The sequence below is a fragment of the Hoplias malabaricus genome, chromosome Y (assembly GCF_029633855.1).
Source record: "Hoplias malabaricus isolate fHopMal1 chromosome Y, fHopMal1.hap1, whole genome shotgun sequence".
Lineage (NCBI taxonomy): Eukaryota > Metazoa > Chordata > Actinopteri > Characiformes > Erythrinidae > Hoplias > Hoplias malabaricus.
Genome location: NC_089820.1, coordinates 56,140,172 through 56,152,895, shown reverse-complemented (window position 1 = coordinate 56,152,895; position 12,724 = coordinate 56,140,172). Strand labels below are relative to the sequence as shown.

The window sequence follows — 12,724 nt, the reverse complement described above, 5'->3', positions numbered from 1 at the left end:
TTTTCTTTCAAAGTAAAGGAAGTCTTGGACATTAATCTACACACATTTGACTCCTGAAAAATGTTGATTGGAGTGAGTAAAGTACTTCTATTTATTTACAGTTAGCTAAGATTTCCAATATTGTAATTAAAGTGGCCGGAACTTTGGGTAATTATGCTAGTTACTAGCGTCAAATTATCTTTATACCTTGTGCTTGGGACTATGTCCTAATGACGACCACAAGGTTGAATAGCTTTCCAAACCTACCATTTATTAGCTTTACAATAACATTTTTAATGCTGATGTGGAGACCCTTGTGTAGGACCTGGAGTGCTGCTGCATTTATTAGTTTCCCATTAGCATTGTCCAGTGTAATCTGCGGACAGCATTGCTTTAAAAAAAAAAATGGTACAGTAATCCCTCGCTACTTAATGGTTCATCTTTTGCAGCTTCGCTACTTCGCGGGTTTTTTCAAGGGGGCTTACAGCCGGTATATCGCGGGATATTGAGGGAAAATCTAGGAAGACCGTGAAAGATGAATAGCCAAAATATTTCATTAAATCCATTAAAATTTCATAAAATTCTTCTATATTTTTTGCTATTATTGGCCCGTTGTCAGTGCTAAATGTGTGAGTGCACAAATCTTTATGATTTCGTTTTCAAATCCCTTTCCTCTTCTTTTTAGTTCATTTATGTCATTAATTTGAATAATGTAGTAGATCCTGTGCATCCTCTTGGCAGCAGACGACTAAGACAGTAAGATGACCTGTGATTGGGGCAATTGGAGAGACGACGAATGTGATTGGTGCATAGATTAATGCTTTCATCTGCCCGTTTTTGTCTCTCTCTCTCCCTCTCTCTCTCTCTCTCTCTCTCTGTCTCTCTCTCTTTCTCCCCCTCTCTCTTTCTCCCCCCCCTCTCTCTCTCTCTCTCACTCTCTTTCTCTCTCTCTCACACACTCTCTTTCACTCTCTCTCTCAATAATGAACACCCAAAATATTTCATGAAATCCTATAAAATATTAATAATAAACACTTTCCTAGCTTTGAAACTACAAAACCAGTGTGATTTAACAAAAAAACAAAAATAAATTCAGCACCATCGGATGTGATACCGTAGTGTAAACACTGGTGTAATCTACCCGCGTACTTATCCTTTGTCGAGTAACGAAGTGCGTTGTAAGAGGGGCTGTGATTGGTGCGAAAGTTAGAGATGACGAATCACAGACTCCCATTTTGTATTCTGGCCTGTGATTGGTGTTTTGAAATGTATGTATGTTAACAGCACAGGGAGGGTTTTAAAAGTCCAAATACTTTGGATACAAAAAATATCTTTCCTCTACTTCGCTGAAATTCGTTTTTCGCGGGTGGTCTTGGAACGCATCCCCCGCGAAAAACGAGGGATCACTGTAATTTGAAAGAGAGGCCTACAGTCATGGGTTCTATCAAAGCAACTTGAAGTGAAGCTAGGCTTCAGCCTGAACCTCACAAACCAATGTGTCATTGCAACAAATCTGAAAGACCCAGGACAGTGTGTATAAACAGACTACAACCCTAATGGGTGTGCTTCAGTTGGTCTCTTGAGTTTAGAAGGTTAACACTTAGTTTGCAGATATAAAGGAGTGTTTCCTCTCTTGCAGAAGCCACAGTGAAAGAGCCGAAGAAGAAGAAAAAGAAGGAGAAGGCCAAGACGAAGCGTGGAGAGGAGGCCAGTAAAAAGCTGAAGGCTTTTGGAGAAAAAGTCAAGGGTCTTTTCATCTCTGTGTAAGTGAAAAATAGTGTGTGTTTGTGTGTGTATCACTCGACCCACTTACAACACTGCTGCTACTGCACAGCTCTGATTCAACTCTGATTGTATCACTCTTACCCTTCTTTCTCAAGTCTAATGGTATTTCTGTCCTCTCTAATGGTATCTCTCTCTCCCCTTTCTTTCTCTCTCTCTCTCTCCCCTTTCTTTCTCTCTCTCTCTCTCCCCTTTCTTTCTCTCTCTCTATCTCCCCTTTCTTTCTCTCTCTCTCTCTTTCTGACTGTATCTCCTCTCTCTCTTTCTCTCTCTCCTTTCTTTCTCTCTCTCTATCTCTCTCTTCCCTTTCTCTCTCTCTCTCTCTTTCTGACTGTATCTCCTCTCTCTCTCTCCTCTCTCTCTCTATCTCTCTCTCCCTCTCTCTTTCTTTTTCTCTCTATCTCTCTCTCCCCTTTCTTTCTCTCTCTTTATCTCTCTCTCCCCTTTCTTTTTTTCTCTCTGACTGTATCTCCTCTCACTCTCTATCTCTCTCTCTCTCCCCTTTCTTTCTCTGTCTCTGACTGCATCTCCTCTGTCTTTCTCTCTCTCTGACTATATCTCCTCTCCCTCTTTCTCTATATCTCTCGCTCCCCTTTCTCTCTCTCTCTCTCTCTCTCTCTCTCTCTCTCTCTCTCTCTCAGTGTAAGGAATGTGTATAGACCAGCACACAGATTCTTCAATAATATCCTTCATGCAGAGTATCGTGCAGCCACTGACGTGTATGCTCTAATGTTCCTCACTGATGTGGTGGATTTCATCATCATCGTCTTTGGCTTCTGGGCGTTTGGAGTGAGTATCAGACGCCTGTTTCTTTTCCCCTCAGAGGATGAATACATTTGCAACATTTATCCCCTGACTGCATTCAGACAGCGATGCCCTGCTGCAGCGGGTTTGAGGATTTCTGCGTTTAATCAAATACCTCTCACAGGTTCATCCCAGAACTATCAGCAACAATATAGTACTTATATAATTATTAAGTAACTCACAGTAATTACTGGCTTAAAGACTATAAAAGCATGATAAAAAGTCAGAGAGAGCAGAGCTTTCAAAAGCGTGTTTGTATGACACTAAAAAACCAAGCTTTAATTAGTTCACAACTGTTCATTTTAAACACCAAGGCACAGTTTATTGACATTATTTAATTTAATGTGTGTTCCCTGTATTTATTTCATTTAGTAATGTACTGTGTACTGAAAGAGCTGAATTAATCTACTTACTTTACTGTTGCCATAAAGTCTAAAGTGTCTGATATTCCCCTGCCCCAGAAACACTCTGCAGCTGCGGACATCGCATCCACTTTGTCGGAGGACCAGGTTCCCGAGGCGTTTCTGGTGATGCTTCTGATCCAGTTCAGCACCATGGTCGTTGACCGCGCCCTCTACCTGCGCAAAGCTGTGCTTGGAAAACTCATCTTCCAGGTTTTCCTGGTGTTCGGCATCCATCTGTGGATGTTCTTCATCCTGCCTGCGGTCACTGAGAGGTCAGAGATACGAGAGGTCTTCTATTGTTAAATAATTCAGTTATTTCGTTTTATGGATAGAGTAAATAGTTTCACGGATTAGAACAGTGCTTCTCAAAGTGGGGATTCCTCCGGGTGACTGTCTGTGAGGAGTGTGGTGTGTTCTCCCTGTGTCTGCGTGGGTTTCCTCCGGGTGACTGTCTGTGAGGAGTGTGGTGTGTTCTCTCTGTGTCTGTGTGGGTTTCCTCCAGGTGATTGTCTGTGAGGAGTGTGGTGTGTTCTCTCTGTGTCTGTGTGGGTTTCCTCCAGGTGACTGTCTGTGAGGAGTGTGGTGGGTTCTCTCTGTGTCTGCGTGGGTTTCCTCCGGGTGACTGTCTGTGAGGAGTGTGGTGTGTTCTCTCTGTGTCTGCGTGGGTTTCCTCCGGGTGACTGTCTGTGAGGAGTGTGGTGTGTTCTCTCTGTGTCTGCGTGGGTTTCCTCCGGGTGATTGTCTGTGAGGAGTGTGGTGTGTTCTCTCTGTGTCTGTGTGGGTTTCCTCCAGGTGACTGTCTGTGAGGAGTGTGGTGGGTTCTCTCTGTGTCTGCGTGGGTTTCCTCCGGGTGACTGTCTGTGAGGAGTGTGGTGTGTTCTCTCTGTGTCTGCGTGGGTTTCCTCCGGGTGACTGTCTGTGAGGAGTGTGGTGTGTTCTCCCTGTGTCTGCGTGGGTTTCCTCCGGGTGACTGTCTGTGAGGAGTGTGGTGTGTTCTCTCTGTGTCTGCGTGGGTTTCCTCCGGGTGACTGTCTGTGAGGAGTGTGGTGTGTTCTCCCTGTGTCTGCGTGGGTTTCCTCCGGGTGACTGTCTGTGAGGAGTGTGGTGGGTTCTCTCTGTGTCTGCCTGGGTTTCCTCCGGGTGACTGTCTGTGAGGAGTGTGGTGTGTTCTCTCTGTGTCTGCGTGGGTTTCCTCCGGGTGACTGTCTGTGAGGAGTGTGGTGTGTTCTCCCTGTGTCTGCGTGGGTTTCCTCCGGGTGACTGTCTGTGAGGAGTGTGGTGTGTTCTCTCTGTGTCTGCGTGGGTTTCCTCCGGGTGACTGTCTGTGAGGAGTGTGGTGTGTTCTCTCTGTGTCTGCGTGGGTTTCCTCCGGGTGACTGTCTGTGTGGAGTGTGGTGTGTTCTCTCTGTGTCTGCATGGGTTTCCTCCGGGTGACTGTCTGTGAGGAGTGTGGTGTGTTCTCTCTGTGTCTGCGTGGGTTTCCTCCGGGTGACTGTCTGTGAGGAGTGTGGTGTGTTCTCCCTGTGTCTGCGTGGGTTTCCTCCGGGTGACTGTCTGTGAGGAGTGTGGTGGGTTCTCCCTGTGTCTGCGTGGGTTTCCTCCGGGTGACTGTCTGTGAGGAGTGTGGTGTGTTCTCCCTGTGTCTGCGTGGGTTTCCTCCGGGTGACTGTCTGTGAGGAGTGTGGTGTGTTCTCTCTGTGTCTGCGTGGGTTTCCTCCGGGTGACTGTCTGTGAGGAGTGTGGTGTGTTCTCTCTGTGTCTGCGTGGGTTTCCTCCGGGTGACTGTCTGTGAGGAGTGTGGTGTGTTCTCCCTGTGTCTGCGTGGGTTTCCTCCGGGTGACTGTCTGTGAGGAGTGTGGTGTGTTCTCCCTGTGTCTGCGTGGGTTTCCTCCGGGTGACTGTCTGTGAGAAGTGTGGTGTGTTCTCCCTGTGTCTGCGTGGGTTTCCTCCGGGTGCTCCTGTTTCCTCCCACAGTCCAAAAACACACGGTGGTAGGTGGATTGGCGACTCAAAAGTGTCCGTAGGTGTGAGTGAATGTGTGAGTGTGTGTGTTGCGTCACACTGCAGGACACTTGTTAGCGTCAGAAGGTTTGTGTTTTAGTTGATGATGTCTCACAGTGTAAATCAGACCAGGCTGAGTGTGTTTGTCTCTCTCTGCAACGTGTTTTTAATTTCAATGTCTGCAGATGAAACTTCAAAAGACACTGCAACTGAGCTACAAAAAAAGCTTAAAATAAACCCTTCAAAAAAGGAGAAATCAACCCTAGTGTTTTTTCCAAAGCTGACATCTCCCCCTGTATCTCCTCAGGATGTTTAATCAGAACTTTGTGGCTCAGCTCTGGTACTTTGTGAAGTGCATCTACTTCACGTTGTCGGCCTACCAGATCCGCTGCGGCTACCCCACACGCATCCTGGGAAACTTCCTCACCAAGAAGTACAACCATCTCAACCTCTTCCTCTTCCAAGGGTGAGGCCTTCAATAGCTACATGTAATTTTTCCATAGGGGATACGCATTGCAAAGCATTAGCAACTACCAGGTGCACGTTAGTAATCAACTAGCAACCACCTGGTATACCATAGGTATGTGTTATAAACAACTTAGCTAAAAACACCTTAGCTTAGCAAGTACCTGGACTGCTTTGCTACATTTAAACTGTGCAACCATGCTGTGATTTCTCTGGAACATGCGTTTTTCTAGTTTATAAAAGCATGTTTTTAGCCAACAACAATGGTTATTCAGTAATTAATACAGTGTTTCGTGTAACCACTGTGAGAGCTTAGCTGCATGTATGAATTGTCTTGCAAATAGCAATAAACAGGGTCCATGCACAAGGCACATGTTCTTCTTGTGGTTAGTCTGGAATCCAGGTCACGCTGCGAGTCATGTTCCCATCACTGCTGCCTAATAATGAAGCCAGATTGAACCACCACGATGGAGCCTTTGCCATGTTTCTTGATCTGATGTAAAAGTAAGACATTGGCTGTTCCACTCTAACAAGATTTTTCCCTTTGACTCGGTTTCTTTCAGCTTCCGCTTAGTGCCATTCTTGGTGGAGCTCCGGGCAGTGATGGACTGGGTTTGGACTGACACCACTCTGTCTCTGTCCAACTGGATGTGCGTGGAGGACATTTATGCCAACATCTTTATTATAAAGTGCAGCCGAGAGACAGAGAAGGTGAAGAGATGCATGAAGCATTTGTTGAGCATTCTGATAAGGGCTCTGCATCTTTTATTTTGCGTACTGAGTTCTCTAAGTGTGTTACGCGTTGTCTCTTACAGTGTTCAGTGTATCCACAGTGTCGTAGCTCAGAGATTGGTATTATTTTTAGCCGTCAGTGTTTATTTCACAGATATGGGGATACGTTAACAAGCTGTGAGAAATAGGGCACCTGTCTATCTCTGTTTTATCTCATTTCTGTTTCACTAGCACTGCACGCTTCATTTCAGTGTTTTCTCTGCTGTAATACACCTCACTCAACTCATCAATTAGTCGACGTAAACTGCAATAGCAGTGAAGGAGCAGGGACAACTCTGTGCCATGAAATTATACAGCGATGGGTAGGGAACGGTTGTGAATAGTCCTAACCATATCACAAGTTTGTCTCATTGTGCTCCGGTCCTGAACTCTGTGTGCAGAAATATCCCCAACCAAAAGGGCAGAAAAAGAAGAAGATTGTGAAGTATGGAATGGGAGGGCTCATCGTGTTTTTCCTCATCTGCATCATCTGGTTCCCGCTGCTCTTCATCTCATTGGTCAGGTCGGTCGTGGGCGTGGTAAACCATCCTGTGGATGTCACTGTCACAGTGAAGCTGGGAGGCTACGAGGTAACGGTTGACAGAACAATATTATCGGCAGGTTATCCAAGTGGGACCTGATAGAGATCGTTCCATGGTTGTGTTGGCTGTGATCCCAAGTCAGAGAAACTAAAACGTGTATCTGATTTTTCTTCAGCCCCTTTTTACGATGAGTGTCCAGCAGCAGTCTATTCAACAGTTTACTGAAATGAACTACGAGCGTCTGACAGATGAATTTGGAAAAAATGCAGTGAGTTTTATTCTTCCTCTGTAATCTCCAGAGCACCGTACACTAGACATTGTTGCTGATTGATAGTAATACTCTAACATAAGAAGTCCTGTACTTTAGCACACTTCTCCAGATGCTAATCTTGTGATGTGTTTGTTTTTTAAAGGTGGCGATGCAATTCATTACGCTCTACAGTTCTGAGGACATCGTAACAGCCAAAATCGAGGGCAGCTCCGGGTCAGTGTGGAGGATCAGCCCCCCCAGCAGACAGGAGGTCATTAAAGAGCTGCTGGGCGATGAGGCTGACATGACCCTGAGACTGGCCTGGACCTTTCAGAGGTCAGCAATAGAGTCACAGCTTTCTTGTGAATGAGTGCATTAGATACACTTTTCTGACCGTGCCCATATCTGACACTTCTGATTATTCAGATAAAATACAGGATGTAGACGTAACATTCACAGCTTCATTTGGATTTCAACATTTTATTTATTACCTGCTGGTGTTCCTGCGTTCCCTGTGGTTGTACATTACAAGTCCTGGGTTTCCCGCAGAAAATCGGTTAGTCGCCGGGGTACCTTAGTTGACGGGGGTGGGGTTGTGATCCACTGGTTCTTGTGTGTGACTGGGGTGGGAATCGAGTTCAAAACATTGTTTACAAGCATGGGCTGCATATGCTCTGCCCTCGTGTACACACAGCCTGCCTTAAACACTGGATTATACTTAAGAATGTGTGTTTGTGACTGAAAACTGATGAATAATGCATTAAACGAGTCACAGAATGTACTCTGGAATGTACTCTGGCGCAGCAGGTAGTGTCGCAGTCACAGAGCTTCAGGGACCTGGAGGTTGTGGGTTCGACTGTCTGTGAGGAGTGTGGTGTGTTCTCCCTGTGTCTGCGTGGGTTTCCTCCGGGTGACTGTCTGTGAGGAGTGTGGTGTGTTCTCCCTGTGTCTGCGTGGGTTTCCTCCGGGTGACTGTCTGTGAGGAGTGTGGTGTGTTCTTCCTGTGACTGCGTGGGTTTCCTCCGGGTGACTGTCTGTGAGGAGTGTGGTGTGTTCTCTCTGTGTCTGCGTGGGTTTCCTCCGGGTGACTGTCTGTGAGGAGTGTGGTGTGTTCTCCCTGTGTCTGCGTGGGTTTCCTCCGGGCGACTGTCTGTGAGGAGTGTGGTGTGTTCTCCCGGTGTCTGCGTGGGTTTCCTCCGGGTGACTGTCTGTGAGGAGTGTGGTGTGTTCTCCCTGGTGTTCCAGGTGCTCTGGTTTCCTCCCACGCTCCAAAAACACACGTTGGTAGGTTGATAGGTGACTCAAAAGTGTCCTTAGGTGTGAGTGAGTGTCGCCCTGTGAAGGACTGGCGCCCCCTCCATGGTGTGTTCCTGCCTTACGCCCAGTGATTCCAGGTGGGCTCCGGACCCACCGCGACCCTGAACTGGAGCAGTTACAAACAATAAACGAATGAATGACTTGCATTGAAAGTTATGAAGGTTTTTAAGTTGATACATGTTTCTCTTTGGACAGGGACGATACGTATGGTAATCTCACAAATCCCTATTTTAATAAATACCCATTGTAACCTGGCTCTGTTTGTGTCTTTCACAGAGACCTGGGTAAAGGTGGGACAGTGGAGAACACATTTGGTAAACACTCCATTAATCTGGAACCTGGGAACAAAGTGAGAACAGACCTGGCCTCGTTGTTGATGGGGGATCGAACAGAGCCAGTGTAAGTTTTAAAGAGTGTCCCGGTGTTTTATTTCCTGTGTTTTTGCTCAGTTTTCCTAATCCAGTGTGTGTTCCTCTGTCTTTCAGTCGAGTGCCTAGTATGTTCCCTAATTACATCAGAGCCCCGAACGGACCTGAGGCCAAACCGGTCAGCCAGCTTTACGAGGGTAAGTCCACTGTGCCCCTACAGTACACACACTTTGTATACAAGAGATTTGAGAGGATAAATTGCTTTAAATAATGATTGCAAGTCCCTAAGAATTTACACAGTAATGAATATACTCATCCAAAATATACTCATCTCTAGAGCAACCCCTTCTAAATCTCTGCTAACGATGAATGAAAACACACAGAGACTTATTAGGCTTTTTGTCTAAAGTACAGCTTTAGTTTCCTTAGCTTCACAAGCATTGTTCTGACTTCTGCTGTAGGAGATGAGGAGGGCTACCAGAACGTGACTCTGTCTCTCATGAGGGACGGCTCTCTGAATGGCAGTGGGGCCCAGGAGTGGTGGGACATCACCATAGCAGACTGTGACAAGTCTTCAACGGACTGCGGGGTCTTACCCATGATCATCTTCAATGACAAAGTCAGCCCCCCGAGCCTGGGCTTCTTGGCTGGATACGGGTGAGAAATCAAACGACACACGATTCCCCATTCAGAGGAATTCTACTCATTGCTTGAAAGGTCTGCATAGTTACAGTTCTTCATTAACCAGTGGCCACAATGTTTTGTTTTTTTTAGGATCATGGGGCTGTACGTGTCTGTGGTCCTGGTGATCGGTAAGTTTGTGCGAGGCTTCTTCAGCGAGATTTCTCACTCCATCATGTTCGAGGAGCTGCCTTGTGTGGACCGCATCCTCAAGCTGTGCACGGACATCTTCCTGGTGCGAGAGACGTGCGAGTTGGAGCTGGAGGAGGAGCTCTACTCCAAGCTCATCTTCCTCTACCGCTCGCCAGAGACCATGATCAAATGGACCAGGGAGAAGAACACAGACTAGACTGGAGTTCTTCTCATCCGAGCCACCGGTCCTTTTTAAACAGCTTCACCCGGAGCAGGTGAGCTGGTCTTAATCCGAGTGCCTTCATTAAGACGTAGGTCTCCAGTGGGTCCTACCGGAAGGGGCGGAGCTTCGACGTTTACACTCATCTGAGGCGAGGCTCGCTGAGGCTGTCAACAACGTTTTTATGAGCACAGAGATGAGCACATAGCGTTTTCTTCTCAATGCTGATGAGCTAATGCTGACATAGTGAGTGTTTGACAGAGTGCGAGGGAGAGTTGGGCGCTCTGTTGGGTCTGAATCTTGGGGGTGATGGTGGGGTCTACTATGTATCTGTTCGTTAGGGCTGAGCCATGCTTACACAAACCAAATTCAGGCAGAGCCCCAGGCCTTGAGTGAATGTGACCTTATCCCAAAAGAGCACTGAAGTCCTGTGGTCGTTCTGTAGTTGTCGTCATGCCTACGTTGGATTGTGCAGGTGTCAGCCAGAGAAACCAAACGTAGACACACAATTCTTAAACCAGACATGGCGATGACTACAGAATGACAACATGGCTCCGGTGGTCTGTACTGTCCTTAAATAAGTTACTATTTACCTTCCTATGTTAACGCAGTCTGACGAAATACATTCACAAGGTCAGACAGAGTCTTCCTGAGAGGACCTCTACACCCAGACACAAACACTATTGTAACGTATTTGATCATATTGATGATGATTACACCAAACAATGTTTACATACAGAAAAGAGATGGTGAAACTAAGATGGTGACTCTTCCAAATAACGGGTGCCAGAAAGGGTTCTTAATCACATGACACCGAGGAATCACTTGTAAATGAGATGTGCAAGTGTAAAGGACCATTTGAAAGCTGAAACATGTCCACGTACTGTAAAGGTTCTTGGCAGAAGCTTTAAAAATATCACTCCTTTCACGAGGAGCAACGCCTACTTTTATATCAGTTTTAAATTAGGAGGCATACGATTTATTAAATGTTTTTAAAAAACCCAAATAAAACCTAAAAAACTTGGTCTACGAGAAACATTGCACTAAAAAAATGGACACGTTTGCTTTAAAGCTTCTTTACACTTACTCAAGTGCTTCTTCTGTGGCTCCAAACTCTGCAGCACCTTTTTAAAGAGTGTATTTAAGTGTAAAATGGTTATTAGAAAGTTATAAATAAAAAAAAGCCAAGACTTGAATATATATATATATTATGCAGCAGCTACAGCTGGGCCTCATTCCAAATCCTGACTTACAGATTCCTGAATACGTTTTCTCAATTCCTTTATTACATTTATTGTTATAATACAAATAAAAATGGGTGTGGCAATAACACGAAATGAGTGGGAGGTCCTGACCTTAACACACAGAGTGTAAACTAAACAGCCAATCAGAAATCTAGATTTTGAACGGTGTTGCCGTTGGTAACACTGGAACAGTGTTGCCGTTGAAAATTTTGGTACGACTTCAGAATAAGACTACATTTGTAAAGGTTTATAAATGCTTTACAATTTGTTTATTAATAGCAATTCATTAGGTTGTAAACACATTAAAAATCATTAATAATTATTTATAACACCTGGGGTAACTGACTTATTTGCCAAATATTGATGCCACATCCATTTACGCTGTTAAACCTCAAATCTTTCAGAATACGTACCTTACTTTGTCTTCTTCATCAGTCGACATTAAGCCTGTGAGCTTCAGCACGTATTTGCTAATAGGTTTAACCCTTTAACAGCCAGGTTTAATCAGTTTAACCCCCAACGGGGTGTCTGTTAATAATACACTAATGATAGTGTCCTGTACCTTAACATGTGAAATAAATAAATTCACATTCTCAGGTCGTTCCTGGACATTTTCATTAGGTTCTCTGACCATTTCAGTGTTATTCATTCATTCATTAATTCATTATATGTAACTCTTATACAGTTCAGGGTCGCGGTGGGTCCATAGCCTACCTGGAATCATTGGGCGCAAGGCGGGAATACACCCTGGAGGGGGCGCCAGTCCTTCACAGGGTGGCACACACTCACACATTTACACCTATCAACACTTTTGAGTCGCCAATCCACCTATCAGCGTGTGCTTTTGGACTGTGGGAGGAAACCTTAGCACCCGGAGGAAACCCACGCAGACACAGGGAGAACACACCACACTCCTCACAGACAGTCACCCGGAGGAAACCCACGCAGACACAGAGAGAACACACCACACTCCTCACAGACAGTCACCTGGAGGAAACCCACGCAGACACAGGGAGAACACACCACACTCCTCACAGACAGTCACCCGGAGGAAACCCACGCAGGCACAGAGAGAACACACCACACTCCTCACAGACAGTCACCCGGAGCGGCAATCGAACCCACAACCTCCAAGCCCCTGGAGCTGTGTGACTGCGACACCTACCTGCTGCGCCACAGTATTAGATAATGATTATTAATTATATTTAAGGTGTTTACAACCTAATATATAACCAAGTAATAAACAGATTTATAAAGATGTATAAGTGTAGTCTTATCTGAAGTCGTACTGATATTTGGTATTGATTTTCAAGTTTAAAAAGTGTTACATTTTGAAACCCAGCTCTAGCTGCAGGAAGCAGAATCAATGGCTTTTTCTGGGAAGTAGAGTTTGTTTATAGAGAATAACTGAAAATGACAATTCAGACAAAATGGCTGTCTACGATTACCATGCTACATGATGTTTATTTTGTTTGTTTGTTTTTTTTTATGGTCTTTCTAGGTTAGTTTTCACATTCTTTACTTCCATGCGTCTTAACTGCCCACGCTGGTAACACTGTACTTTGAGAGTCCACTGTAGCTGCTCGGTCTAAATGTCCGTTCAATGCAAATGAACTATAAGTCGAATGTAATACGATTGTTACATTGAGTCCTGAATGTAACTCAAACCCTGACACAGAAACGAATCCTAATCCCGATTCTAAGCCTAAGGGTGCTTGTGATCACTAAACGTTCATCTATAGAGGACTCTCAAAATGAAGTGGA

The 12,724-nt window shown here is 45.3% G+C and overlaps 1 protein-coding gene across 1 annotated transcript in view; it reads left to right on the top strand.

Annotated features, from left to right (window-relative positions):
* Positions 1-12,702, top strand: part of LOC136678470 (piezo-type mechanosensitive ion channel component 1-like) — a 91,675-nt gene extending 78,973 nt beyond the window's left edge. The window contains exons 42-53 of the mRNA XM_066656523.1: positions 1,619-1,742; positions 2,403-2,550; positions 3,027-3,241; positions 5,278-5,436; positions 5,999-6,146; positions 6,608-6,796; positions 6,924-7,016; positions 7,162-7,334; positions 8,592-8,714; positions 8,801-8,880; positions 9,145-9,340; positions 9,458-12,702. Coding sequence (XP_066512620.1) covers positions 1,619-1,742; positions 2,403-2,550; positions 3,027-3,241; positions 5,278-5,436; positions 5,999-6,146; positions 6,608-6,796; positions 6,924-7,016; positions 7,162-7,334; positions 8,592-8,714; positions 8,801-8,880; positions 9,145-9,340; positions 9,458-9,713 — 1,904 coding nt within the window. The 3' untranslated portion in view covers positions 9,714-12,702. The remainder of the gene's footprint in view (positions 1-1,618; positions 1,743-2,402; positions 2,551-3,026; positions 3,242-5,277; positions 5,437-5,998; positions 6,147-6,607; positions 6,797-6,923; positions 7,017-7,161; positions 7,335-8,591; positions 8,715-8,800; positions 8,881-9,144; positions 9,341-9,457) is intronic.
* Positions 12,703-12,724: the final 22 nt, after the last annotated feature.